Genomic DNA, 27,222 nt, shown 5'->3' with positions numbered 1-27,222 from the left:
TAGTAAGTAGAAGCCAGACATGCTGCTAAACATCCTGTACACACAGGACAGCCCTCCAACATTATCAAGCCCAAATGTTGATAGTGCCAAGGTTGACTCTGATTTAAAGGAACCAACTCCTATTAACAGAGAACACAAAAACGTTCAAGGCCTGACTAGGTAATACAGATAGCCATAAGCTTAGAGTTAGGGAACACAGAAAAGGTTAATTACTTGGTAGACTAAAATTTCCTGTGGAAATATTAAAATACTGAACTGATTCCAGAGCTCTACCATCATTACAAGAATAGAAGAAATTTAAATGATCCACTAAAATGGCATAATGCTTCAAACCAGGAGCACAGAGAGAATCCATTACAAGTAGGTTAAAGATCTAACCCAAAAAGCACAAATTAAAGGCATTTAATATCAGCTAAATTTGCAGCAGTAAAGGATGAGTTAAGGAATGATTTGAGAGAATACTCTGAACTTCTTAATACACTCTATCTTCTATTTTCTATCTTCTGTTTCCTAGTGGATTCTTAGTTTCATTCCACGCAAAAAATACATAGAAGTCATTCAAATATTTGTTGAGTGGAACTGACTATGGATATTTTGTGAAACGGACACAGAAAAGCATCTTACATTTCTCTGAGAACTACAGTGATTTAGAAACAAAGGGGCCCAGCTGGTGTGGCTCAGTGGTTGAGGGTGGACTTATGAACCAGGAGGTCACGGTTCAAATCCCGGTCAGGGCACATGCCCAGGCTGCAGGCTCTGTCCTCAGTAGGGGGCATGCAAGAGGCAGCTGATCAATAATTCTCATCATTGATGTTTCTATCTCTCCCTCTCCCCTCCGAGAGAGAGAGAGAGAGAGAGAGAGAGAGAGAGAGAGAGAGAGAGAACAAGGTGAAAGAGAACAAGGTGAAAGAGAGAAAATTAGTTTCTCTAATGCAGAACTAAAAATAAGCAAAAATAAGACTGTAAGCCATTAAAAAAATTAAATATGAAGTCATCCATTCCCTATTATAGTCACTTCCAGAATAACTTTTAGAAAATACACCCATACATAGCAATATGGCTTCAAGTCTGCCTACTAGATGAAGTTCATACTACAAGAAAACTTTGGGTCCCGGAAGCTAAGACCCAAAGGCTTTGAAAGTGTAAGTCAGTCAGAGCTAAGATTTCTTCCTATCAGATTGTGAGGAAGAGCTAAAAGGAAGCTAAAAAAGAAATGTTGGGCTAATTTTTCCTTTTTAGGATTGATTGTCGAAGCAGTGGTCCCTTTTGATCAGCATGACTGAGAAATCATGTAATTCCTATTTAAATGATAACTGAAAACTTCTGAAACCCAGTACTACTTATGTAATCAGTTTTTGACTCATTTTTACACAAGTAAATGGGGAAATGAAAATCAATAGTCTCTGGTTGAGGGACTTCAGGCACAATTTGGCAGAGGGCCTCTGACTTCCTTACTGCAATCTATCACTGATTTGGTCATGGCTTACTATGGACTTCATCTGGTTACTGACTACCATATCTTCATTCTCAAAAAAGAATTTTTTTCTTATGTGATAAATTCTAAACTCTGTATCCAACTATTGCTCTGTAATTTTGAGGTTAAATCACCTACAATGCTTTACAGAGGAAGCAATCCTCAAAAATACTGCCATTTGCCTGGGATCCCATAATGAAACATCTCTTTTCCCTCCAATACCACTTACATAATTCATTTTAAGAGCTGTTTAACTTAGAACTTTTCTAAAAATATATTTTGAAATACTAAATTTAATTTATTGAAAGGTACCAGATCTAGTCTTTAAGTTATATACCCTTAGAACAATCATTTCTACCAACATGGCGGTCAACAGATCAAAGTTATTAGGGCAAATTTTAATATATATGAATGGCCAAGATTTAGACTAGGCATCCAAATATAACTACCACTTATATATATATTTCCTTATATAACATACAGAGAACTATTTACCCAAAAGTGTGCCTAAGATCAGGACCACATGGGTAACATGGCCACAGCGCTAGTCAAAGGAATAATGACAGTCACTTTACCACTGACCTGGCTCATGGAATGACTGACTGACTATGCACAGTGACCTGAGTGGCCACACATGTACACACAACCTAAATCCCAGTTGACAATGTACATATTTTTTGAAAACCAAGTAAGTAAACATAACGTGGGCGCTAAGGCCTCCAAGATATTAATTTTTCATTTTTTTCACCACAGCTTTTTCACTATGACTTTGGAGTTTTGCTTCTACGGCTGCTGCCACCGTGCTGCCTTTGGAACCAAAGGCATGACACATTTGTGCTTCTGAGTCGTAAGGGGATGGATCTTTAGGAAGATGGTTTACAGATTCAAAAGTTAAGCGTATATATTTCACTGCCTGACCTAAAAAAAATTGAATGAATAACCACATTTATTCTTTTGTTAAAAATGATTGTTCAGTCTATAAAGGTTTCAGTAGATGGAGACTGAAGACAAAAAACTGAAAATTTGTAGTTTCTAAAAAGAGGACTACAATATATAAAGTTGGTGTTACCACCTGCGGGTGCGGGGGGGTGGGACATTGAATAGGTTAAGAAAAAAAAAAGACATCATAGATATGTTTTATCTTAAGAACCTTTCGCTCCACACAGAATCTTTAAAACAGACAATTATACAAAACTTATCTATTGTTCTTATGACATTTAAATAAGTTAACACGAAGTGGAAAACATGGTGTTAGTTTTCTTCTTCCTCATCCTGTTTAATTACTGGGGTACCTAAAATGAAAAAGAAAATTATTTCTGGTCACTCTCAATAGACTGTTAAAATTCTAAACGAAAATATTTTCCCGTTAACCTCAGAAGCTCTGAAATGCTGTGAAGTATGCCATAATAAAGTAATTTCATAAAATAATCTCTTTAATTTCAAATGATCCAAAAAGCCTCTCAGGAGAATTCTCAAAGGGATTAATATAAGTACTTATGAATATATGGCTCTCTAAATGCAGAGTTGCAAATAAAAATGCCTACAGATGCCAGGCATAAAAAATAAAGCACTACGTACTGATGTTTAATAACCAGCTGTGATTTGTAGCAGCTGCCACTTCCTGTGGTGTAAATACTCCCACCATGGCCATTCCGAGCTACTAACATGACATCACCCAATGTGGAGTTGAGAAGAGATACACACTCACTGCCCTTGAGAGCCTATGCAAAGGGCCTAAAGCTCACCACTAGCTTCAGCACTGAACTACATGGTGGGTCTTGGCCAAGAGACTCCTATCTGAATCTCAGTTTCCAATCTTAGCCAGCATGATTGGCTAAGAGTGGGTACCCCAAATAAAAAATATAATAATAAATAAATAAAGCCCTATATATACTGAAACTTTGTATGTTAAATACAAAGAAATATTCTTCATTTTTCACAATAAAATATGCAATCCAATATATCTGATTTTTTATGTTATTCCCCAAAATATTAAACATTGGTAATAAGTTGGGGGGTGGGGAGAACCAAAGTACAGAAAACAAAGCACATCTGCAAGCTCTCACTGGCTGGACCAGGGAATTTCTGAGCTCCAGCATTTGAAACCTGCCTACAATCTTACCTAGTCAACTATTTAATCATAATTCTTTAGCCAGTCACCTTCCAATCCAGCTAAACTAATAAACTCACTGTGTCCCAAACTCATCTTGCACACTCTTACCCCGGGACTCCTGGTTAACAAAGTTCTTCCATTTTGAAATGCCCTCCCCAACTATCCTTCCATCTAAACCTTATCCTTAATTAAGAACTAATTCCAGCTCAGCTGGTGTGGCTCAGTGGTTGAGCATCGACCTATGAACCAGGAGGTCCCAGTTTGACCCTGGTCAGGGCTCGATCCCCAATGTGGGCATGCAGAAGGCAGCCGATCGATGATTCTCTCGCATCATGATGTTTCTTTCTCTCTCCCTCCCCCTTATTCTCTGAAATCAATAAAAAAATATTGAGGGGTGGGGGGAAAGAACCACCACCATAGTAAGCTGAGGTGGATAAAAGGGTTGAGTACTGACCTTTAGATAGAAGTGGTGGGAGAGATAAAGAGGCATAGAATAGGAAGGACAGAATGGCAAAGTAACGGGTGGTGAAGAGGGGACTGAAGGGTTGAGGAACAAGGAAACCTCGGCCATAGACAACTAGGCCCTTTGGTTTTGGACTGTGAATATCGGTATGAATGTGGTGATGAAGACAATAGGTAGGCCATGGGCTCTGTGCATCATTGCTTCAGGGGCAGAAAGACTGTCAGACTTACTGGCTTTTGTCTGTGAAAAGCCTAAGAAGATCACTGAGAAGATCAGAGTTTGTGAGGAGACGCAGAATGATGTGGAAAAGGAGGGGATACTGGTTTTCCTCCGAATAGATATAGGTTTTCCTAGGAAGATATTTCCCTGGCTGGCAGAGAAAAGGAAGTTTTTGGGTTCTGGAACAGTTGGAATCCTGACCTGGGTTCCTGGTAGCACCACTGGGAATAGGTGAGACCCCAAGGGGTCTGTGACAAATTATCATTTCCAGATTTTAGATTCAAAAACAAAAACCGTTGGTGAAATTAAGTAACTCCCACAATGACAAAAAAGATATTAAGTGGTAGAACTGGGATTAGAACCCAGTCAATTAAGGATATCCACTGACAGAGACACCTATCTTAGATCCTGTGTGTGTGTTTGTGGGGGAGAGGGTAAGAGAACACTACAATTTTTATCCAATTGTGAAAAAGTAGTTACTTACCACTTATGTCTAATTATTCTGCAAAATAGTGCCTGTGATTTCAGAATAAGCCCAACTTTTTTTTATAAGCTTTTGATCTAGAGATGATCTTCTACCAGTCTAAATTTCCTAAAAGTTTTTCATTTCACCCTGGCTCAAACCTGGACCATAAAATTTCCTGTGGACAAAAATGGCCTTGGAATAGAGCCAACCTATCATTTCCTTCAGTTTTGCTCCTTTTCATGATTCCGTGTCATAAATTCAGCCCTTATGCCTATGAATGCCCCTAAGCTGGCTCAGAGACACCCACCGTCAAGCTTTTTCAGTCTGGGCACTCTCTTGGTTGCCTCATCAATCCAGTTCCCCTCAGCTGAATGCTTCTCTTCCAGGGGATTGCCGACGAACACCAGGTCTTCCAGGCAGGGCAGTTCTGCCAGCTTCACAAATTCAGCTACAGGTACAAAGAACATCTCCCACATTAAAATGGCAGGTTTTACTGCTATGCTTTCGGGGTCGAATTCCAATATCACTGGTGGTGACTATTCAAGACAATTTGTCGTTTAAGATTTTGAAGGAAGGAAGGGTAGTTAGACCATGTGGACTGATTCTCTGAAAACATTACAGAAAGGGAGGGGAAAAGAAGACATACCTCTTCTACCTTTATGCTGGCCTAAGGCTAGGATAAGAAGAAGAAATGGGATTTACAATAAAAAGGAACAATAGCCCTCGCAGGTTTTGCTCAGTGGATAGAGCATCGGCCTGTGAACCAAAGGATTCCAGGTTCAATGCTGGTCAAGAGGACGTACCTTGGTTGCAGACTCTGCCCCAACTCCGGGCCCTGGTTGGGGCTCGTACAGGAGGCAACCAATCAATGTGTTTCTCTCACATCGATGTTTCTCTCTTCCACTCTCCCTAAAAAAAGTCAATGGAGGAATATCCTGGGTAAGGATTATAAAAAAAAAAAACCCTACAAAAAAACCCCCAACAAATCATTCAGCAGTGACAGGTCTTCTCTATGTTGTATTGCATCACTATGGGCTAAGCTAAACTGTCTATACTTATCCCCTCTCTCATCTTTGAATTCTTAAAGCAACTCATTGGAGCCTCTACTGCAGAATTTATCACAGTTTTACAATTATTAGCTTACTAGAGGCCCAGTGCATGAAATTCGTGCACAGGAGGAAAGGGGGGGAGGGGTGTCCCTCAGCCCGGCCTGCACCTTCTCGCAATCCAGGATCATTCGCTTTTAACCGCTCACCTGCCTGCCTGCCTGATTACCCTAGCCGCCTCTGCCTGCTGGCCTGATCGCCCCCTAACTGCTCTCCCCTGCTTTCCTGATCGCCCCTAACTGCTCTCCCCTGCCTTCCTGATTGCCCCTAACCACTCTGCCTTGGCCCCTGCCACCGTGGCTTTGTCCAGAAGGACATACAGAAGATGTCCAGTCTAATTTGCATATTACCCTTTTATTAGTATAGATAAACTAACCTTTTCACTAAACTGTGAACTCCTTGAGGGCAGAGATAGTGTCCTATTCAACTATGTATCTCAAGAGTCTGGCCTATAGTTCATGCACACAATAGGGCTTTAGTAAATACTGAATAAATAATGTACAATGCAAAAGCAAAGCGCCCAGCCGGCATGGCTCAGTGGTTGAGCAGCGACCTATGAACTAGGAGGTCATGGTTCGATTCCTGGACAGAGCACATACCTAAGTTACGGGCTCAATCCCCAATGTGGCGTATATACGAGGCAGCTAATAAATTATTCTCTCTCATCATTGATGTTTTATTTCTCTCTCCCTCTCTCTTCCTCTCTGAAATCAATAAAAATATATTAAAAAACAAAAGCAAAGTAATATAGATGTCAGATAAGCCTTCCACACAATAATTATTAAGTTTAAACTGATTTCTTCCAGGCTTTGGACAATTAATTGAAATTTTTAAAGATTAATAGGACCAGAACCTATTCAATTAAAATCATTCTAAGTAAATATTTAGATGTAAATTTTAAGCATTTAGCTATTTCCCTCGGTGGTTAGAAATAAATGTACTCCTTTTGTTCCTTGTTCCCTATTGGGCTATTTTCTATAAATAGGAGGTAGAAGTTAGCAAAGAGCCAGCCTCAGCTTACCCCAGTCTTTCACCTGGTTATTAGACATGTAGAGAATCTTCAATTTCTTCATTACATGGATTCCTTTCAACTTCTCAATAAAATTGTAGGATATCCATAGTTCTTCTAATGTGTCCCCTACGGCTTCCTGAAAAAGAAAGCAATTTTATATATATGCTTATTTTTAAGCTTTTTTCCTTCCTTATAGACATAAAGAGAACCCAGACCCACCTGTCCCCTGGCAGGAGAGCTGAAGGCTGTGTGGGAGTTTTTGGCATTAAAAAAGCCAAGCAGAACATTCTCTTCCTCTCTTCAAACTGATCTGAACTAAGAAAAGGTACTGAAACCACCAACAGGGAAAATAACAGCACTATTTGATCACTTTTATTGACTAGTATAGCTTTCAAATTACTTGCCTATATATTTTATTATTTTATCCTTGTAACATTTAAGATAGAAAAGCAGGTTATTTATTTCTATTATACAGAGCTTAAGGCTTTTTCTAAGACCACAATGTTATTAAGTAGTAGAGCTGGGTCTAAATTTCAGGATTCCCACCCCCCCTCCCAATATTTATTATGGAAACTTTCAAACATAACAAAAGTCAAAAGAATTTTTACAGTAGACGCCATATCCACTACCCAAATTCTACCATTAATATTTTACTATCCTTTACCTATCAAATATCTGTCCATCTTTCATACAACTATCATTCCATTAATTCACTTTTTTGCATGTATAAAATTCAGTTTCCATTATAGTAAGAAAATTAGACCATACTGGCTCTTAAATGATAGATACAGTCAGTGGTGGCACAAATGTCCCTCTTTCAGACATAAGACAGACTGTAGTGATTCTTTCCGTCCTGGCGCTCTTAAATCACCAAAGTGATCTAGTTAGTATATCATATATGTCTTTCAGAAGGGGAAATCCGTTTTCATGTAATTTAAACTTTATTGCTTGTATTTTCATTGCAGTGCATCTGCACCCATTTCATGTCTCCAACTTAAAAAGTATGAGATAGCAGAAAAAATGCTGATTAAATGCTGACTAGAAGATTTAGGCTCAGTTCTGGGTTCTGCCACTTAGTGTTGTTTTTATATGTGCAGATGAGGACTTTTGGTCAATTTTTATATATATATATATATATATATTATTGATTTTTTACAGAGAGGAAGGGAGAGAGATGGAGAGTTAGAAACATCGATGAGAGAGAAACATCGATCAGCTGCCTCCTGCACATCTCCTACTGGGGATGTGCCTGCAACCCAGGTACATGCCCTTGACCGGAATCGAACCTGGGACCTTTCAGTCCGAAGGCCAACGCTCTATCCACTGAGCCAAACCGGTTTCGGCTGGTCAATTTTAATATAGCCAATTTGTTCAATTCTCCAAGTACTAATTTAGCTTCTACTTAGTTTTCAGCCATTTGGATGCAGCTCTTTTGCCATTACCAAATTTCAGTACATTTTGGGACTTTACTTGGGAATATTACTTTGTAGAACGAGAATTTCTTAAGGCATATTGACTTATAAATGTTGTACAGATGTTGAATGCCCAGGATGTGGTTCTGTCTTTCAGTACATCTTCAATCTATTCTACTGTCTTTTATATTTCCCTAAATATAAGTACTTGCTAGCCAGCTCAATTAGATTACTATTTTGATAACTTGAGAAGTGACCAGTGCCTAAAATGTGAAACTGACATTCTACAAAGATGGACTGACAAATCCAAAAACTGGATGAAACAGCTGCAATAACATTAGCAGCACTAAACAAAACCTTAAAGAAAATTTCAAAAGGTGTGAAACCATTCCAAGAAACACAATTTTCTATATATATTAAAAGTAAGTAATAAAGATGAGATTTTGGTGAAGCAATCTGGTGAATATAATCAGTGAAACCTGGCTAAGTTTGTTTGAATCAATTCAGTAAAAACTGTCATTCAATAAACTGGCCCTTTGGAGAACTGGGCATTGAGTGAACAAGCATTCAGCAAATTGGTTCACTTCTGCCAGTAAACAAATAATTTCTTAGTGACTTGCTCTGTAAAATGAGGAGGTTGGCACAATGAAAGACCACCTCACACTCATTAGGATGGCTACTATCAGACAAACAGAAAGTAAGAAATGTTGGCAAGGATATGGAGAAATTGGAATCCTTGCACACTGTTGGTGGGCATGTAAAATGCTGCAGGTGCTATGGACCAGTTTGGCAGGTCCTCCAAAAATTAAAAATATATGATCCAGCAATTCTTGTGGGCATTTACCCTAAAGAATTTTAAAAAGGGTTTCAAAAAGATATTTAAATACTCATGTTAATAGCAGCTTTATTTACAATAGTCACCTTTTGACATGAAAAATATTACTAATATAAAAGTAGGTTTACAGTTGTGAGTACACAAAACAGAGTTTATTTGTGTATTATTACTAATTATTGTATTATTTATGATTATAACCTACTTTTGCCCACCCCTCTATTGAGTGAGAAAGCAGAAGAAAAATATATTAACCCTGTATATCAATAGTACAAAATATATAACACATAGGCATACACATTTACACAGATATCCATTTGTATTTGCACAGAAAAAATATTAAAGTATACAAAACAATATTATTTGTTACCTCATGGAATTGGGGAAGTAGGTATGGAGAAAAAAGATTTTCATAGTGTATTTCCTATACTTATAAATTGCTTGATTTGTTTTTTACAATGAACATATATTACTTTTAGAATTAAAAATTTAACCTAATAGATTTTATAATTAGTAATAAAACATATTGAGTCACTCATGAAATGCTTACAGAATGCCTGCTGCTTGTATTAAGCATAAGGCAGATACTAATGAGCAAAACTGACGTGCGCATTAGGATCTGTGCGAGCAACAGAAAGAGAGGGCGGGGGGGGGGGGGGCGGGGGGGGGAGGGATGAACAAGATGGAGAAGAACAAACCAATAAATTTCAGACAGTAGCCATAGCTGGTTTTGCTCAGTGGATAGAGCGTCAGCCTGTGGACTGAAAGGTCCTGGATTTGATTCTGATCAAGGGCACATGCCCGGGTTGTGGGCTTGATCCCCAGTGGGGGACGTGCAGGAGGCAGCCGATCAATGATTCTCTCTTATCACTGATGTTTCTATCTCTCTCCCCCTCTCCCTTCTTCTCTGAAATCAATTTAAAATTTTTTCCAGACTGTAATTTATATATGTGTGTGTGTATGTGTATGTATGTGTGTATGTGTGTGTGTGTGTGTGTGTGTGTGTGTATCAAGAGTTATTGCCACATTAGATATAGGGTAGCTGGGTCACTTTTGAGGAGGTGACATCTGAGCTGAAGTGTGAAAGTTAAGAAGGAGCAAGTAATGTGGAAATCTATAGGAACTAAGAGTTTTTTAGGCAGAGGGAACAGCAAGTACAAAATTCAGGTGGGAATGGACTTGGTATATTCCAGGAAGAGAAAGAAGGCCAGTAGCTGGAGATTACAGCTAGAAAGAAGAGTAATATGAAATGAGATCTGAAAGAAAGGCAGAGGCCAGAGCATATATACAAATGGGCTTATAATGTACCTTAATAGTCAGTTTTCCAGGTTTATTTTATTTTTTAATCTTTTTTTTAAAATTTGAAATCTTTATTTTTGAAAGTATTACATATGTCCTCTTTTCTCCCCATTGACCCTTCCAGCCCTCCTTGCCCGCCCCCCCAGGTCTTTACCACCCTATTGTCTGTGTCCATGGGTTATGCAACCAGTAGTTTTCAATAGACCCCTTCATTCAATTTAACATTCCATGTTTTACAGATTAGAGTGGTCATGTGCGCTGATGGGGAATCGAACCCTGACCTCCCGGTTCATAGGTCAATGCTCAACCACTGAGCCACACTAGCTGGGCTCCATTGACTTTTTAGAGAGAGTGGAAGGGAGGGGGAGAGACAGAGAAAGAGAAAGATCGATGTGAGAGAGATACATCAATTGGTTGCCTCCCGCATGAGGTATGTGCCCTTGACAGGGAATTGAACCCGTGACCTTTCAGTCCGAGGGCTGATACTCTATTCACTGAGCCAAACTGGCCAGGGCTTTGGGACTTTTTAAAGTTACTTTTCTACTTTATAAAATTTCTGCAATGGACAAGTATTATTTTCATACTAAGAAAGATGTATATGCTTTTGTAAAGCAATAAATAGCAACCTACCAGTCCATTTAAGTTCTTTATGTTGTTTCTTCCTAAAGACAATATCCTCAAGTTTTCTGTAGCGGGGGGGAAAAAAAGCAATTTTTTGTTTATGAGAATCATATTACACAATTGTAAATCTAGTATACTATAGCTTTAATAAATTTTATATAATAAATATATTTGTATAAGAGTAAGAAAGGCTGTATTAATTAAAAGTGGTAATCAAGTAGAAAATAAGGTAAACATGCCCTAGCTGGTTCGGCTCAGTGGATAGAGCATTGGCCTGTGGACTGAAGGGTCCCAGGTTCGATTCCGGTCAAGCCACATGCCTGGGTTTGGGGCTCGATCCCCAGTTGGGGGCGTGCAGGAGGTGGCCGCAGGAGGCGGCCAATCAATGATTCTTTCTCATCACTGATGTTTCTATCTCTCCCTCTTCCTTCCTCTCTGAAATCAATAAAAATATATTTAAAAGAAAATAAGGTAAACACTACAACTGAGATTTCACATCACGCCTGTATTAATTTTTTTTAATTGTTAGCTATTTAGAATGCATGCTCTTAAATTGATGGCTAATAAAAATATTAGAGGGATAAAATAAGAGCAAAGAAGATTTGAACTTTAGATTTGAGAGCATGTATATACGTCAAATCTTTTATGGTATGAGGACTCATAATAGAAAACATATTTAAGAATAGTACACCTCACTCCACAAAGGATTAGAAATCAAATTAATTAGTATTTTTTAAATCTTTTACTTTCAGTCTTTTAAATAATTAGATTGTGATTTGGTTTAAAAGATGCCTATTTGTATTTTTTATAAGGATGTTTCTATCTGTGTATCTATAGATTATTTGTGAAATAGAAAAAAGGAAGAAGAAACAGTGGTTGCTGTGGGGGAGGAACTGAGAGTATATGGTCAGAAGAAGACTTCTTTTGAACTATTTACATAAAACCACGTACATGTATTATTTTCAAAATTAAAAAAAGATTCCTAGTAAAACACAGGAAATCTCATTTGTTCTAAAAAAAACTACTTGATTACTTATGCATAAATTATACATTTAGTTTTCACAACTTAAACTTCAATAACTACACTGTCCAATATGGTAACTACTAGTCACATGGCTATTTAACTTAATTAAAAATAAATACAATTAAAATTCAGTTTCTCAGTCACACTAGCTGTGTAAGGGTAGTGGCAACTGTTTTGGGAATGTGCAGACAGTTCTATTGGATGGCACTGTTCTATAACATCCATAAATTGATAGTTAAGAATACAAAACCAATTAACTGAGTTCAAATCCCAACTTTCTAGGAAAGCAACCAAACCTCTTTGAATCACAGTTTTATTATGTAAAATAAAGAAATACAGTATCTATTTTATAAGCATATAAGAACTGAGGTAGCCCTAGCTGGTTTTGTTCAGTGGATAGAGCATTGGCCTGTGGACTGAAGGGTCCCAGGTTCGATTCCGGTCAAGGGCATATGCCCAGGTTGCGGGCTAGATCCCTGGTGGGGGCGTACAGGAGGCAGCCGATCAGTGATTCGCTCTCATCATTAATGTTTCTGTCACTCTCTCCCTCTCCCTTCCTCTGTGAAATCAATAAAAAAAATTATTTTTTTAAAAAAAAGAACCGAGATAATTGTCTAAAACATTCAGCCTAGCCCGACTGGTGTGGCTGAGTGGTAGAGCATCAATCTATGAACCAGGAGGTCAGGGTTCGAATCTCAGTCAGGGCACATACCTGAGTTGTGGGCTGGATCCCAGTGTGGGCGTGCAGGAGACAGCTAATCAATGATTTCCTGTCATCAATGATGTTTCTAGCTCTCTCTCCCTCTCCCTTCCTCTCTGAAATCAGATATATATATATATAATAAAACATTCAGCCTAATGCCTAATCCATGGTAAGTACACAATAAATGGTGTGTTTGTGTCTTGTGTGTATCAGGTATATATGTTATATAAACTTTGGTTTTAATTAATTTAATTACTCTTTCTTTGTAAACATTTATAAAAGACGGTCTTGGATTATAATAATAATTACCTACTTCATAACTATTGTATTAATCCTCACCAGAGGATATTTTTCCATTGATTTTTAGAGAGAGTGGAAGAGAAGGAAAGACAGAGAGAAACATCGATGTGAGAGAAACACATTAATTGGTTGCCTCCTGCACGAGCCCCAACCAGGGCCTGGGCTGGGGAAGAGCCTGCAACCAAGGTACATGCCCTTGATCAGAATTGAACCTGGGACCCTTTCGTCCTCAGGCCAATACTCTATCCACTAAGCCAAACCAGCAAGGGCACTATTGTGAATAATAAAATGAGTTAGTGTATATAAAGGACTTAGAATAGTGCCTGGTACATATAAATGCTCAAGAAATATTAGTCATTTTCATAGTGAGGAATATGTTCTGTCTCTTTAGATAATGAACTCCTTGGGGGGCAAGAATAATATTTTATTAATCATTTTTTAAAATATTTTTTTATTGATTTCAGAGAGGTAGGGAGAGGAAGAGATAGAAACGTCAATGATGAGAGAGAATCATTGATTGGCTGCCTCCTGCACACCCTACACTGGGGATCAAGCCCGCAACCCAGGCATGTGCCCTGACTGGGAATCAAACCATGACCTCCTGGTTCATAGGTCGACCATGCTCAACTACTGAACCATGCTGGCCGGGTAAGTATTATACTTTCTAAAAGTCATTGACACGTTAGTCGGTTTGGCTCAGCGGACAGATTGTCAGCCTGCAGACTGAAGGTCCCGGGTTTGATTCCAGTCAAGGGCACATGCCTGGGTTGTGGGCTTGATCCTCAGTAGGAGGCGTACAGGAGGCAGCCAATCAATGATTCCCTCTCATCATTGATGTTTCTATCTCTCTCTCCCTCTCCCTTCCTCTCTGAAATCAATAAAATATATATTAAAATAAATAAATAAATAAACAAGTCATTGCCAACTTGATAGGCAAAATATTAATATCTTGTTTTAATGTTTGTTTCTTCACTAGTGAATAAGCTAGGAATCTTAAGGTAAGTATCCCCAATTATCCAGGTGTTCCCTAAATGCAATCACAAGTAAACTCAAAAGAGAAAAACTAGACACAGAAAAAAAAGACAGAGAATGCAGTATGACCACTGAGGCAGGACTGGAGTGATGTAGTTCAAGGAATGTGCAGCCCTCAGAATCGAGCAGAGGCAAGGAACAGGTTCTCCGCTGAAGCCTCCGTAGGGAGTGGGGCTGACAAAACCTCGACTTTGGCCAGTGAAACTGATTTCAGGCTCTGGCTTCCAGAACTGGGAGGGAATAAATGTCTGTTATTTTAAGCCATCAAGTTCCAGCAGCCATGGGAAACTAGCACGAGAGTCAGAGGCCTTGGCAGCTTGGTAGGTGATAATGTCGTTAACAAATTTAAGAAGCACAGGAAACACAGGGATGATGAGAAATGAGAAATTAAAAGTTAAATATAACCAGTATGAAACACAAGACAAATCTGAACACAAAAAATCTGATTTTTAAATTTAAGATATCTCAATTCAAACCCTTAACTTTAAAATATATTTAAAATGTTCAGGTCTCATATATCTGTAATTTTCTTTGGATAATCAAACTTAAGACAAATGATTTATATATTCTCTCTGTCATCTGACAATTACTGTGGTTAAAACAGGTGCCGGCTTCTGGGATTACGTAGTGTCTCTGGAATGTTTATTCCAATAACTAGAAAATCCATGAACCATCTGCTACTGTGGATCACTTACTTAAGCCGTTCAGGTTGGCAATTTTTTCAATGCAGTTTGTCGACAGTGAAAGCTTCCTTAAAAAGAACAAAGGAAAACTTGAATTAATATGAAAAAATTGTAAATAGTATATCAGAGATTATTCTCTAGTGCCCATAAAAGATGATATTTAAGTCATACTTCCTTTTGTCAGTGAATTCTTTTATCCCCTTCAGAAATGGCATAAATTCCTTCATTTTAAAATCTTCATAGTTTTTTCTGATTACAAAAGTTAACATAGACTCATTGTAGGAAATTTTAAAAAATCTCTTTGAGTGCAATTTGGTGTTATCTATTAAATATTTTAATGCATGTATTCTTTGACACAGTAATTCATTTCTAGGAATACATTGCATTGAAATACTAATGCAAATACCAAAAGTTCTATGAATTAGGTTATTGATTATATTATGATAGCAAAAAAATGGGGGGAAATCTATAAACATCCATCAACTGAGGATTACTATACTGTCATGAAAACAAATGACATTGGGCTATTGACACCAACTTGATATGTCCATGATATGTAATTAAGTTTTAAAACCATCTAACAGAACAATACATTTTATTTTCTCATGTGTTAAATCTTTCAGAAATGTATATTGTAAGAAGTCATATGTAATCCTAACCACCCCACACATTCCCCCAGATCACTTAGTTCAAGGAATTTTTAATAGCTCATATATATTTACTTAGATTTTTTCTATACATACTTTAATTATATAAAGACAAATTTTTAAAGGGAGAATATATACAATTCTTAGTCTTCCTTTATTGACAAAATGTTTTTATATCTTAGTAAATTTCATGCAAAAATATAATAAAAACTAATTTTATTGAATATTTAATGCATGCCTGTTATTCTTCTAAGTATTTTACATGCATTAACTATTTTAACCATTACAACAATCTTGTGAAATATATTTTTTAATTAAATCTTTATTGTTCAGGTTATTACATTTGTTCCTCTTTTTTCCCCCCATAACTCCCCTCCTCCCAGTTCCCACCCCACTCTCCACCCTCACTCCCCACCCCCTGTCCTCATCCATAGGTGCACGATTTTTGTCCAGTCTCTTCCCGCATCTCCCACACCCCTTTCTCCCCCAAGAATAGTCAGTCCATTCCCTTTCTATGTCCCTGATTCTATTATGATCACCAGATTATTTATTCACTTGATTCTTAGATTCACTTGTTGATAGATGCATATTTGTTGTTCATAATTTGTATCTTTACCTTTTTCTTCTTCCTCTTCTTAAAGGATACCTTTCAGCATTTCATATAATACTGGTTTGGTGGTGATGAACTCCTTTAGCTTTTCCTTATCTGTGAAGCTCTTTATCTGACCTTCAGTTCTGAATGATAGCTTTGCTGGATAAAGTAATCTTGGTTGTAGGTTCTTGGTATTCATCATTTTGAATATTTCTTGCCACTCCCTCCTGGCCTGCAAAGTTTCTGTTGAGAAATCAGCTGACAGTTGTATGGGTATTCCCTTGTAGGTAACTGGGTTTCTTTCTCTTGCTGCTTTTAGGATTCTCTCTTTGTCTTTTGCTCTTGGCATTTTAATTATGATGTGTCTTGGTGTGATCCTCTTTGGATTCCTTTTGTTTGGGGTTCTCTGCGCTTCCTGGACTTGTAATTCTATTTCTTTCACCAGGTGGGGGAAGTTTTCTGTCATTATTTCTTCAAATAGGTTTTCAATATCTTGCTCTCTCTCATCTTCTGGCACCCCTATAATTCTGACGTTGGTACGTTTGAAGCTGTCCCAGAGGCTCCTTACACTATCTTCGTATTTTCGGATTCTTTTTTCATTTTGCTTTTCCAGTTGGGTGTTTTTTGCTTCTTCGCGTTTCGAATCTTTGACTGGGTTCTTGCGCTCCTCTGGTCTGCTGTTGGGTGTCTGTATAATATTCTTTATTTCAGTCAGTGTATGCTTAATTTCTAGTTGGTTCTTTATCACAACATCGAGGGTCTCATTAGATTTCTTGAGGATCTCACTACATTTATCGGTGGTCTCACCAGTCTTTTTGAGGGCCTTACTAAGTTTATCGGCAGCTTCTAGACAGTTCTTGAGAGACCTTAAAAGTGTGGTTTTGAGCTCTATATCTTCCATTTCTGACATTTGCGTCCTGTTTCTTTGTCTCCGCATTTTTGTATCTTTTCTTGGTGCACCCCCTAGTGGTCTTTGTGAGCAGTCTTGTTGTAGTTAAGCCTTGATTGTCGGCAATACCAGGGGTGATTTGACCTCCAGGCTAACTGGCTATGAGAGTCAGCTGTGTCTGCAGTGGGAGAGCTTCTGTGCTGGATCTCTAGGGCGGTGCTAATCTAGCGTTTGCCTGAGGCTATCTGGCAAATGGCTCTGCGCAGGGCTTGGGCGGGGCGGGTCCCTGGGGATCTACAAGGCTGGCGGAGCAAGGAGTTATGGCTGCTCTCAGTTCCGTACCTAGGGGCTCCGCCTCTCAGAGTCCCAGCAACCGCTGCAAACCTCGGAGAGAAAGCTGCCTTCGAGTTCCAACCGAAGCCAGACAATCCCGCTTCTCCCGTTTGAGTCTGGGTCCCCAGAGACTCGCCGGGATCTGGAGCTCAGAGTCTGAAACTCCCTCCCAATTGAAAACAACAACCGCGCCCTCACCGCCAGCCCGCTCCGCACGCGCACTCCGCACCTGAGTATTTCACTTCAGCACTGTGCCTCCTCTGAGTCTGGGTATGATATTCTCTTTCCCCCTAGGTGTAGAATTTCCACTCAGCCAGCCTTCCTGTGGTTCTGGATGATGTCCGTTCTGTCCTTTAGTTATATCTCTGAAGTGGTTGTTCGAGGCAGCAATCTCCGGCGTTAACCTATGCCGCCATTTTGGTTTTCCCTTGTGAAATATTAGTATCCATATTTTGAGAGACTGAGGTACAAAGATATGAGACAATTTGCCTAATATTCCATAGCCAGAAAGTGGCATAGCCAAATTTAAAACCTAAAAAGTTTGACTCTAGAACATGTGATCATATCCTTTCTGATTTGACTTGAAGAGGAATTATTCATTTTTTTACATGATACAGCAAAGTCAATTACTGTACAGTGTAAATTACTGATCAAATCTGCATATTTTCTAGTCATCCCCCTCTCCCGAGAAGTACTAAGGAAAAATTGAGTTCCTTAAACCTGGGAATATGGTGGGGGAATAATTCTTTAATTGTCCAGACAACCAGAAGGATGAATAAAGAAGAGAACTTACTCGCAATTAGCAAGCATGGACAAGGACGCATCCATCTTCTCTATAGGAGGGATCTGGGCATAAAGCTTTATCTCCTTGGCCTCAGATGGCTTCTGGCTGGTTTTCTCTTCCTGTGATAAAAATTAATTTGGAAAAAAATGATCCCTGATTGTAATGTGGAGTTAAAGGAGGCTAGAATTTCCTAAGGCTTTTCTATCTTTATTTCAAAACAATTATTAGAAATTAGTAGTTCTGTGCATTGCTTTTTTTTCCTAACTATATTTTTATTGAATTCAGAGAGGAGGAGAGAGGAAGAGTGAGACAGAAACATCAATGATGAGAGAGAATCATTGATTGGCTGCCTCCCACACACATCCCACTGGAGATCGAGCCCACAACCCGGGCATGTGCCCTGACCTGAATCTAACCCAGGACCCTTCAATCCACAGGCCGATGCTCTACTCACTGAGCCAAACTGGCCAGGGCAATTCTGTGCATTCTTAATTTTTTGATGTTGTTAATTCTCATTTGAGGATATTTTTTCCATTGATTTTTAGAGAGAGTAGAGGGAGTGACAGAGAGAGAGAATCATCAATGTGAGAGAAACACATAGACTGGTTGCCTCCCGCACGGGCTGACCAGGGCCAACCCTACAACCGAGGTAAGTACGTGCCCTTGACTGGAATCAAACCTGGGACCCTTCAGTCATGGGCCAACACTCTATACCAGTGGTTCTCAACCTTCTGGCCCCTTAAATACAGTTCCTCATGTTGTGACCCAACCATAAAATTATTTTCGTTGCTACTTCATAACTGTAATTTTGCTACTGTTATGAATCGTAATGTAAATATCTGATATGCAGGATGGTCTTAGGCGACCCCTGTGAAAGGGTCGTTCTACCCCCAATGCGGTCGCGACCCACAGGTTGAGAACCGCTGCCTATACAGAGCCAAACCAGCCAGGGCAATTCTGTGCATTCTTTATAGTTCACTTATTGACCTTTACTGTTGACTCTGATAATCAAGGTTCTACATGGAAAACTAAAGTAATTCATTGTTAGATCTGAACCAAAGGGGAAAAAAGAGGAAAGAAAATAACTAATTTCTGTCATATTTAAAACTAGAGGCCCAATACATGAAATTCGTGCAAGAGGCTTGGCCCGCACAGCTGTGGTGGCTTGCCGTGGCCCTCAAAGCCCTGGCTTCGTCCAGAAGGTTGTCTGGAAGGACGTCCAAAAGGACGTCGGGAAGGTCGTTTGGCTATCCAGTCTAATTAGCATATTATGCTTTGATTATTATAGATCCTTTAAGAGCCTATCAATTAATAAAAGCAAACACAACAACAAAAACATCTTCCTGGGAAGAATTCATTGTCTCTAAATAACGTTTCCTTAAATATCAGGTTCAGACCTATATAAGATCAACTGTTTTCTTTGTCATTTCATCTTTCTGTTTTTATACATAATTTAGTCTGAACTAGAACCCCAAAATATCAAGAATTTTGGAAGATATTCTCTTTACAGCACAGCTGAGGTCACAACTATTTACTCTGCAGTAATTTACTACTAAGTTATACCTTAGAGTTTAATTTTGGTACTAAGTATACAAAATTAAAATTTAATTACCAATATATGCTGCCTAATAATATTTTCTAAGTATATCACAACCAGAATACTTATATTGATACAATCCACTGATTTAAATCAGATTTTCCCAATTTTACATGTACTCATTTATATATATGGTGTGACTGTGTTTGTATGGGTGCATTAGGTTCTGCGCATTTTTATCACCTATGTGGGTTCATGTACCCACCACCACAGTCAACATAACTAAGTAGTTCCAATACCACAAAGGTCCCTTTTACTGAAAGGTCAGATTTAAATAACTATCTAAAAATTCTCCTTGCATGGTTTGTAAAAGAAGTTAAAAACTCATATACTCACCCATCTGGCGAGGGCTTCTTTGATTGTTGTTGCTTTTGCCTTAAAAAGAGAAGGAAAAACAAGGCTGTCTTTATTGGTGTAATCTGTTAATTTTTTTAAAAAGATATTTTATTGAGTTTTTACAGAGAGGAAGGGAGAGGGATAGAGAGTTAGAAACATCGATAGAGAGAAACATCGATCAGCTGCCTCCCGCACACCTTCCACTGGGGATGTACCTGCACCCAAGGTACATGCCCCTGACCGGAACAGAACCTGGGACCCTTCAGTCCGCAGAGCAACGCTCTATCCACTGAGCCAAACTGGCTGGGGCTAATCTGTTAATTTTTCATGCAATAATTACTAGTCTTTGTATCTACCATTTAAAAAATTAACTTGTTTCTTTGAGACTTTATATGCAAAGAGTTTTTTAATTTTCTCAAATCAGAAAGATTTATTTAAATACCTCTCCGAGAAATTAAGGGAATCATGATGTAATGTCCATTTACATAACTCCCACTTGGCTTTCAAAAAATATATAGCTTTCAAAGCTTGATATTAAAATATGTCATTTCATTGATTCTAAGATCTACATCTTCTTTCACATGTTAACATCTTTGAAATTCGGATGCATCTTCTAACCAGGAACAATTTACAATTGTTGTGGTCAGGTGGCAGTGGTGAAGTTTTAGAAAAACAAGAACCATTTTATCTCATATACATAGATTCCTTTTTTTTTTTTTTAATATATTTTATTGATTTTTTTACAGAGAGGAAGGGAGAGAGATAGAGAGTTAGAAACATCGATGAGAGAGAAACATCGATCAGCCGCCTCCTGCACATCTCCTACTGGGGATGTGCCCGCAACCCAGGTACATGCCCTTGACCAGAATCGAACCTGGGACCTTTCAGTCCGCAGGCCGACGCTCTATCCACTGAGCCAAACCGGTTTCGGCCATTGATTCCTTTTTATGCTTGCAAAGGATGACATATAATAAAAGTCTATATGCCCAAATACATTTAAAAGAACTCTGCCAATAAGTTCAAAATAAAAATTCTAAGTGATAAGAAATTATTTGTTATAGTTCAATTCCAATTTATTTTTCTTTCTTAGAACATAAAATAATGTCGCACTTAATAATCAATAATACCTTAGATTCCATTTATTATGATATTTAAAACTTTAAAGATGAGAAAGGAAGACATCCATTGAATTACTGCTAGAGTTCCTTTAAAAAAAAAGAAAGAGAGCCCTGCCAGCGTGGCTCAGTGGCTGAGTGTTGACCCATGAACCAGGAGGCCATGGTTCGATTCCCGGTCAGGGCACATGCCCAGGTTGTAGGCTCAATCCCCAGGGTGGGGCAGGCAGGAGGCAGCCAATCAGTGATCCTCACCCTCTCCCTTCCTCTCTGAAATTAATAAAAACATTAAAGCGGCGGTTCTCAACCTGTGGGTCGCGACCATCGGAAAACACATATAGCATATCAGATATTTATATTACGATTCATAACAGTAGCAAAGTTACAGTTATGAAGTAGCAACGAAAATAATTTTATGGTTGGGGTCACCACAACATGAGAAACTGTATTAAAGGGTCGTGGCATTAGGAAGGTTGAGAACCACTGTAAGAGAGAGAGAGAGAGCCCTAACCGGTTTGGCTCAGTGGATAGAGCATCAGCCTGTGGACTGAAGGGTCCCAGGTTCCATTCGGGTCAAGGGCATGTACCTTGGTTGCGAGCACATCCCCAGGAGCGGGTGTGCAAGAGGCAGCTGATCGATGTTTCTAACTCTCTATCCCTCTCCCTTCCTCTCTGTAAAAAATCAATAAAATATATTAAAAAGAGAGAGAGAGAGAGGGAGAGAGAGAATCTTAAACAAAAACAAAGGGAAAGTTTTCAAAGTATATAGCAGTATGTCTAGAAAATAAGGGCATACTAATAATAAATCACTCTTGGGTTAAAAAATTATAAATTAAAGTAAAATAATAAAATAAAAGACAAGAAAGTAAAAATATGAGAAATACATATAACACATAAAAGGAAACTTACAGCCTCAAATACATTTATTTTAAAAGAAGAGAGAACAAAAGATAGAAAACAAATAAGCTAAGTATTCAAGATATTTGAAAAAGTACATCATTATAAACCCAAAAAAGGCATAGGAAATACAAAGGAAGAAGTCAATGAGAAACAGAGCAGCGGGGAAAAGATTAATAAAACTAAAAGTTAGTTCTTAAATCTCTGGCAAGCCTGATTGATCAAAAACGAGAGATAGCCCTAGCCAGTTTGGCTCAATGGATAGAGCATCGGCCTTTGGACTGAAGGGTCCTGGGTTCAATTCCACTCAAGGGCACCTACCTCGGTTGCAGGCTCCCGGCCCTGGTTTGGGGCATGTGGGAGGCAACCAATTGATGAGTCTCTCTCACATCAGTGTTTCTCTTTGTCTTTCCCTCTCCCTTCCACTCTCTCTAAAAAATCAATGGTAAAAATATCCTTGAGTGAGGATTTAAAAGAAAGAGAGAGAGAGATACAAGTTAAAAATATAAACTAAATAAGGGGAAATAATATAGATACCACAGGGATTTTAAAATAAAATATGATAAGCAAATACATGGTAATAAGTTTGAAAAGTTAGGCCAAGTATACATTTCTAAAAACAAACAAAAAAGAGAAAAGTGCCAGAACTGTCACAAGAAGAATCAGACCAATAACTATTTAAATCATTAAAAAGAAAATTGAAGAGATTTACCCTCATCCTCCTCCCCTAAAGCTCCAAGCCTAATTTTACAAATGAGTTCTACCAAGCTTTCAAGGAACAGATATTCCCTGTTATACAAGTTGTTCCAGGAACCAGAAAAAGAGGGAAAGCTGCCAATGTATTTAAGAGGCTAGAATAACTTGATGCTATAACGAGATAAGGAGCCCTCTTCATTTCTCAACACAGATTTGAAAAGCCTAGATATGATAATAGGTCTCCAAAGCCAATGATGTATAATGAACATGATAAAGAAAAGTTTATCCCAGGAGCATAAGGATTGTTTAACAACAGAAAAAAATTATAAATGTAAATCATTTATTATTGGATTAAAAGGGGGGAAATCACATTTATTTCAACAAGTGGAGAAAAGCACTTGATAAAGTTCTACATTTTTTAATTTTAAAAATTTATTTCTTGGTTTTAGAGAGAAAGGAAGAGAGAGAGGGAGGGAAGGAGAGAGAGAGAGAGAGAGAGAGATCAATTTGTTGTTCCACTTATTTATGCATCATTGGTTGATTCTTGTATGTGCCCTGACCAGGCATCTAACTCGCAACCTTGGCGTATGGGGACATTTAAACCAACTGAGAAACCTGGCCAGGGCCCATAAAGTCTACATTTGATATTTAAAGCTCTCATTTAAGAGTTAAAGGGCTCCCAAGTGGCTCAGCTGATCGCAGCATCATCCCATACATCAAAAAGGTTGTGGGTTCAATTCCTGGTCAGGGCACATACTTAGGTTTCGGGTTCAATCCCCAGTCATGTGTATTGGAGCCAACCAATCAATGTTTCTCTCACATATGATGCTTCTATCTCTCTCTCCCCCCTTTCTTTCTTTCTAAAATCAATAAAAACATATCCTCAGGAAAGGATTTAAAAAAGAAAAGAAAAGCTACATACCAAAAAGCTATAATAAGCACCATACTTAATGGAGAAATTCATTCATTTCAGCAAATATTCATTGAGTGTCTACCATATACCAAACATTCTTCTACATACCTAGTATATATCAAAAGATAAAACAAAGACCTCTGCCTTCATAGAACTATTAGCAGGAGACAAATGGTAATACAATTTTGAAAATAAAGAAATTATACACTATATTAGAAGATGACAATTGCTAAAGAAAGAGAAAATGCTGAGCTTGGTAAAGGATATCAGGATCTGTGTATATGTATGTGGAGGATGTTTGTTTTAAATGAGGTGGGTAAGGTGAGCCAGACTGGAATGGTAACATTAAAAGTATTCTCTTTAAGATCCCAAACACATCAAGGATGTCTACTATCACTGCTACTATTTAACATGGTACAAGAGATCTTTAAAATGTTATAATAAAGAGAAATACAAACTGCAATGGTTAAAAGTAGGAAACAAAACTCACTTTGTGCAGATGGTCATCTATATAGAAATCATATAGAATAAACTCACAAATATTGGAACAAATGGAGTTCAGCAAGTGAAGAACACTGTTGACAACGTAAACAAAAAACTGGGAGAAGATATTTTCAATGTAAATCCAACAAAGGGCTGATATCTAGATATATAAGGAACTCCTAAAATTCAGAACCAAAAGAAATATGGAAAAGTTGGCAAAAAACATAAACAGAATATGCACAGAAACTGAAATCCAGATGACTAACAAGAATATCATAAGGTATTCAAACTCATTAAGAATTGGTGAAATGCAGAATAAAACAATGGAATGCTAAAAAACATCCTCAGACTGGCAAAAGTTAGAAAGTTGGTGATAATGTAGAGAGAAGCAAAAACTAGTAAAGCCAATCTGGAAAGCAGTCTGACAGTGTGTAGGTAAATTAAATCTGCATAGACCCTACGACTCTGCAATCCCACTACTAGTATATTTCCCAGAGAAATCCTTGCATGGGTCCATAAAAAGACACATAAGAACACTTTCAAGTTGGAAGCAATCTAACTATCTATAAATTGGTTTATAAGGTCATTAATTCTAAGGCAGTGGTCCTCAACCTTCCTAATGCTGCGACCCTTTAATACAGTTCCTTATGTTGTGGTGACCCTCAATTTCATTGTTACAAATTGAACATAACTAAAGCATAATGATTAATCAAAAAAAATATGTAATTATATATGTGTTTTCCGATGGTCTTAGGTGACCCCTGTGAAAGGGTCGTTCGACCCCCAAAGGGGTTGCGACCCACAGGTTGAGAACCACTGGTCTAAGGCCATACCATCCTGAACACACCCAATCATGTCTGATCTCGGAAGGTCACAAGTTCCTCTCTAGAGGGCAGGAATCAAAAACTGAAATGCCTAAAGAACCAATGGAACATCATTAATGGATAAAGCTAGCCAGGTAAAGAGCCCCTACTTGGCTCTAGAAAACTGTTGACAGGGGGGACTTGGGACAAGAATTACCCTAATATCACATTTCTTCAAACATGAAAACTCCCTTAATGAAAGCAGCATCCTTATTTTATGTGCCATTAAGAAAAGATGCTGCCAATTATACGACAGTAATACAAACATTTTCAATAATATAAAAATGTAAAAAAAAATGTCTTATGGTGGAATATAGTATTTCTGATTTTTCAAAGAAGCCAGAAATCTCAGTCTTGTGAAATATCCTTTTTTAAGACACTGGAAGCTAATTTTTTTTTAATTAAAAAACAAACAAACAATTATGTGAGGCCCTGGTCAGATGGTTCAGTTGGTTAAAGTGTGGTCCCAATACACCAACGTTGCAGTTGGATCCCAGGTCAGAGAACATTCAGGAATCAGCCAATAAATGCATAAATGGGGGGAACAACAAATAGATGTTTCTTTCTCTCTCTCTCTCTCTCTTTCTCAAAATCAATCAATAAAAAAATATGTAAGGAAAGTCCTTTATAAGTAAATAACACATTATGTGGGCCTGTATTTCTGAGGGGACCAGAACTAACAATTTACAGCCTCAGCTAACTTCATCTAATTACTGGTTCTGATTCTTTATTTGAAGATTTGCAATAATTCTTATGGTTCATGCTTGTGGGATTTAGAGCTTATTGTTTCTTTGCCTGAATATAAACCTAGGTTCCAGAACTTTTTCCTTCCCTTGGCAGTGGTTTTAGCTAAATGCCTGTGGAATAAAGTAAGGAAGGGACGGGGACTACTTTAAAAAGAGTGGTGTTTAATCTCGTGGTTGAGGGTGGGCATGAATGGCTACCTCATCATTTCCATTTCTTGGGCTCAGTTTCTGCCCACCTATGTAGCATTGGAATCACATAATGAAGACAACGAATTATACTTATTCTTCATAAACATCTCCATCCCAGCCAGCCAATCACATCCTTTGCTGAACAGCTTTGGCTGGGTCTATAACCAACCAACAACATCCCTCTTCACGCTACTAGTGGGAACTGCCAAGCATGCAAGCAAGACAGAGCACATTTTAAGTAGGAACTGAGGAGCATCACTAGGTCAAGCCATTACTTCATAACGGTTTTCACTGGATAAACAGACGACAGATTTCAAAGCTAAGGCAGTATTTCTCAAAGTGTGGTGGGGCCCACTCCAGTTTTAGAATAACCTGAGGTGCACTGTCAAAATGCACATGCCTGAACCTCCCCCATCATATTAAAAATGCATAATCTGGATTCCAACAAGCTCATAGTATTTGGGCCCACTAAAATCATACATACGCACACTGACATTTGAGGAACAGTACCCTAATGCATTCTATCAGGCTGGGTTTCACAACGCTACCTATTAACTGCACTCACAGTCATTCAGGGCAACCTGCGCACATCACAGGTTTAAATACTGCCGCAATGGTGTGACACGCATCACTCTCGTAGCCAGCTCCCCCACTCCATCTCGCTAGCGGGGGAGGGGGGAGTTACTTCTTTGTAAAAGATACCCTTATTCACCCACTCCCTTCCATCACCGTTCCCACCCCAAGCCCCTCTCCTTCGAGAATTTCCTGCTCTTTGCCTTCCCTTCTCTTTGCCAGGGTCCCTCCCCATTAACCCAATCTCTAATCCGTCCAAGCCCCGTCACCCCAGACCACCCAGCTTCTCCTTTGCCCCAGGCCTCTGACTCCAAGGAGCCAGCATCCGCTCCCGGGCTCCCTTCCGCTGTTCAAGGGCACCCTCCGACCTCCCAACCCTCACCACTCTCCAATCACCCTTTCCCACTTCCAATCTCTTCTCGGCTTGGCTACCAGGCCTGGAAGAGACTCACCATTCCGGCGGTTGCTACTGTCACTGCTCTGGTTGCTAGGGCCCGCCGAGGTCAGTGCGCGTGCGCACTTCTCAGAGTTCGCCGTGGATCCCTACCCCCGCCGCTGTCCTTTCTCTCCGCCCTCAGGTGGCTGGAGCGGGGCATTGTGGGACGGCGGGGCGGCCGCCCGGGTCCTCCTGCCCCGCTGCCCATGGCTCCCCAGTAGCTGCAGCGCCACTGCCTGTGCCGCGCAGGGCTCGGGAGCTGAACCGCGCCCGGTGGTCGGGATGTGCTTTTCCCAGAGAAAGCAGTTGCCGCTAATCTGCAGCGACGTACCCGCCGCAAGTTTAAAACTGCGAAACCTCCCTATAACCATTGC

General features: G+C 39.0%; 1 protein-coding gene across 1 annotated transcript; it reads right to left on the bottom strand.

The window, feature by feature from the left end:
- Nucleotides 1-2,598: 2,598 nt before the first annotated feature.
- DNAL1 (dynein axonemal light chain 1) lies at nt 2,599-27,138 on the bottom strand. Its single transcript, XM_036312486.1, has 8 exons — nt 26,865-27,138; nt 19,938-19,976; nt 18,014-18,123; nt 14,772-14,827; nt 11,027-11,082; nt 6,863-6,989; nt 5,043-5,183; nt 2,599-2,766 (listed from the first exon to the last, which is right to left on the bottom strand). Exons 1-8 carry the CDS (start codon nt 26,865-26,867, stop codon nt 2,726-2,728), a joined length of 573 nt encoding a protein of 190 aa, XP_036168379.1. The 5' UTR covers nt 26,868-27,138; the 3' UTR covers nt 2,599-2,725.
- Nucleotides 27,139-27,222: the final 84 nt, after the last annotated feature.

This window comes from Myotis myotis, unplaced genomic scaffold, assembly GCF_014108235.1.
Source record: "Myotis myotis isolate mMyoMyo1 unplaced genomic scaffold, mMyoMyo1.p scaffold_m19_p_1, whole genome shotgun sequence".
NCBI classification, from domain to species: domain Eukaryota; kingdom Metazoa; phylum Chordata; class Mammalia; order Chiroptera; family Vespertilionidae; genus Myotis; species Myotis myotis.
The sequence above is the reverse complement of the archived record's forward strand: the minus strand, read 5'-3'. Positions and strand labels throughout refer to the sequence as shown.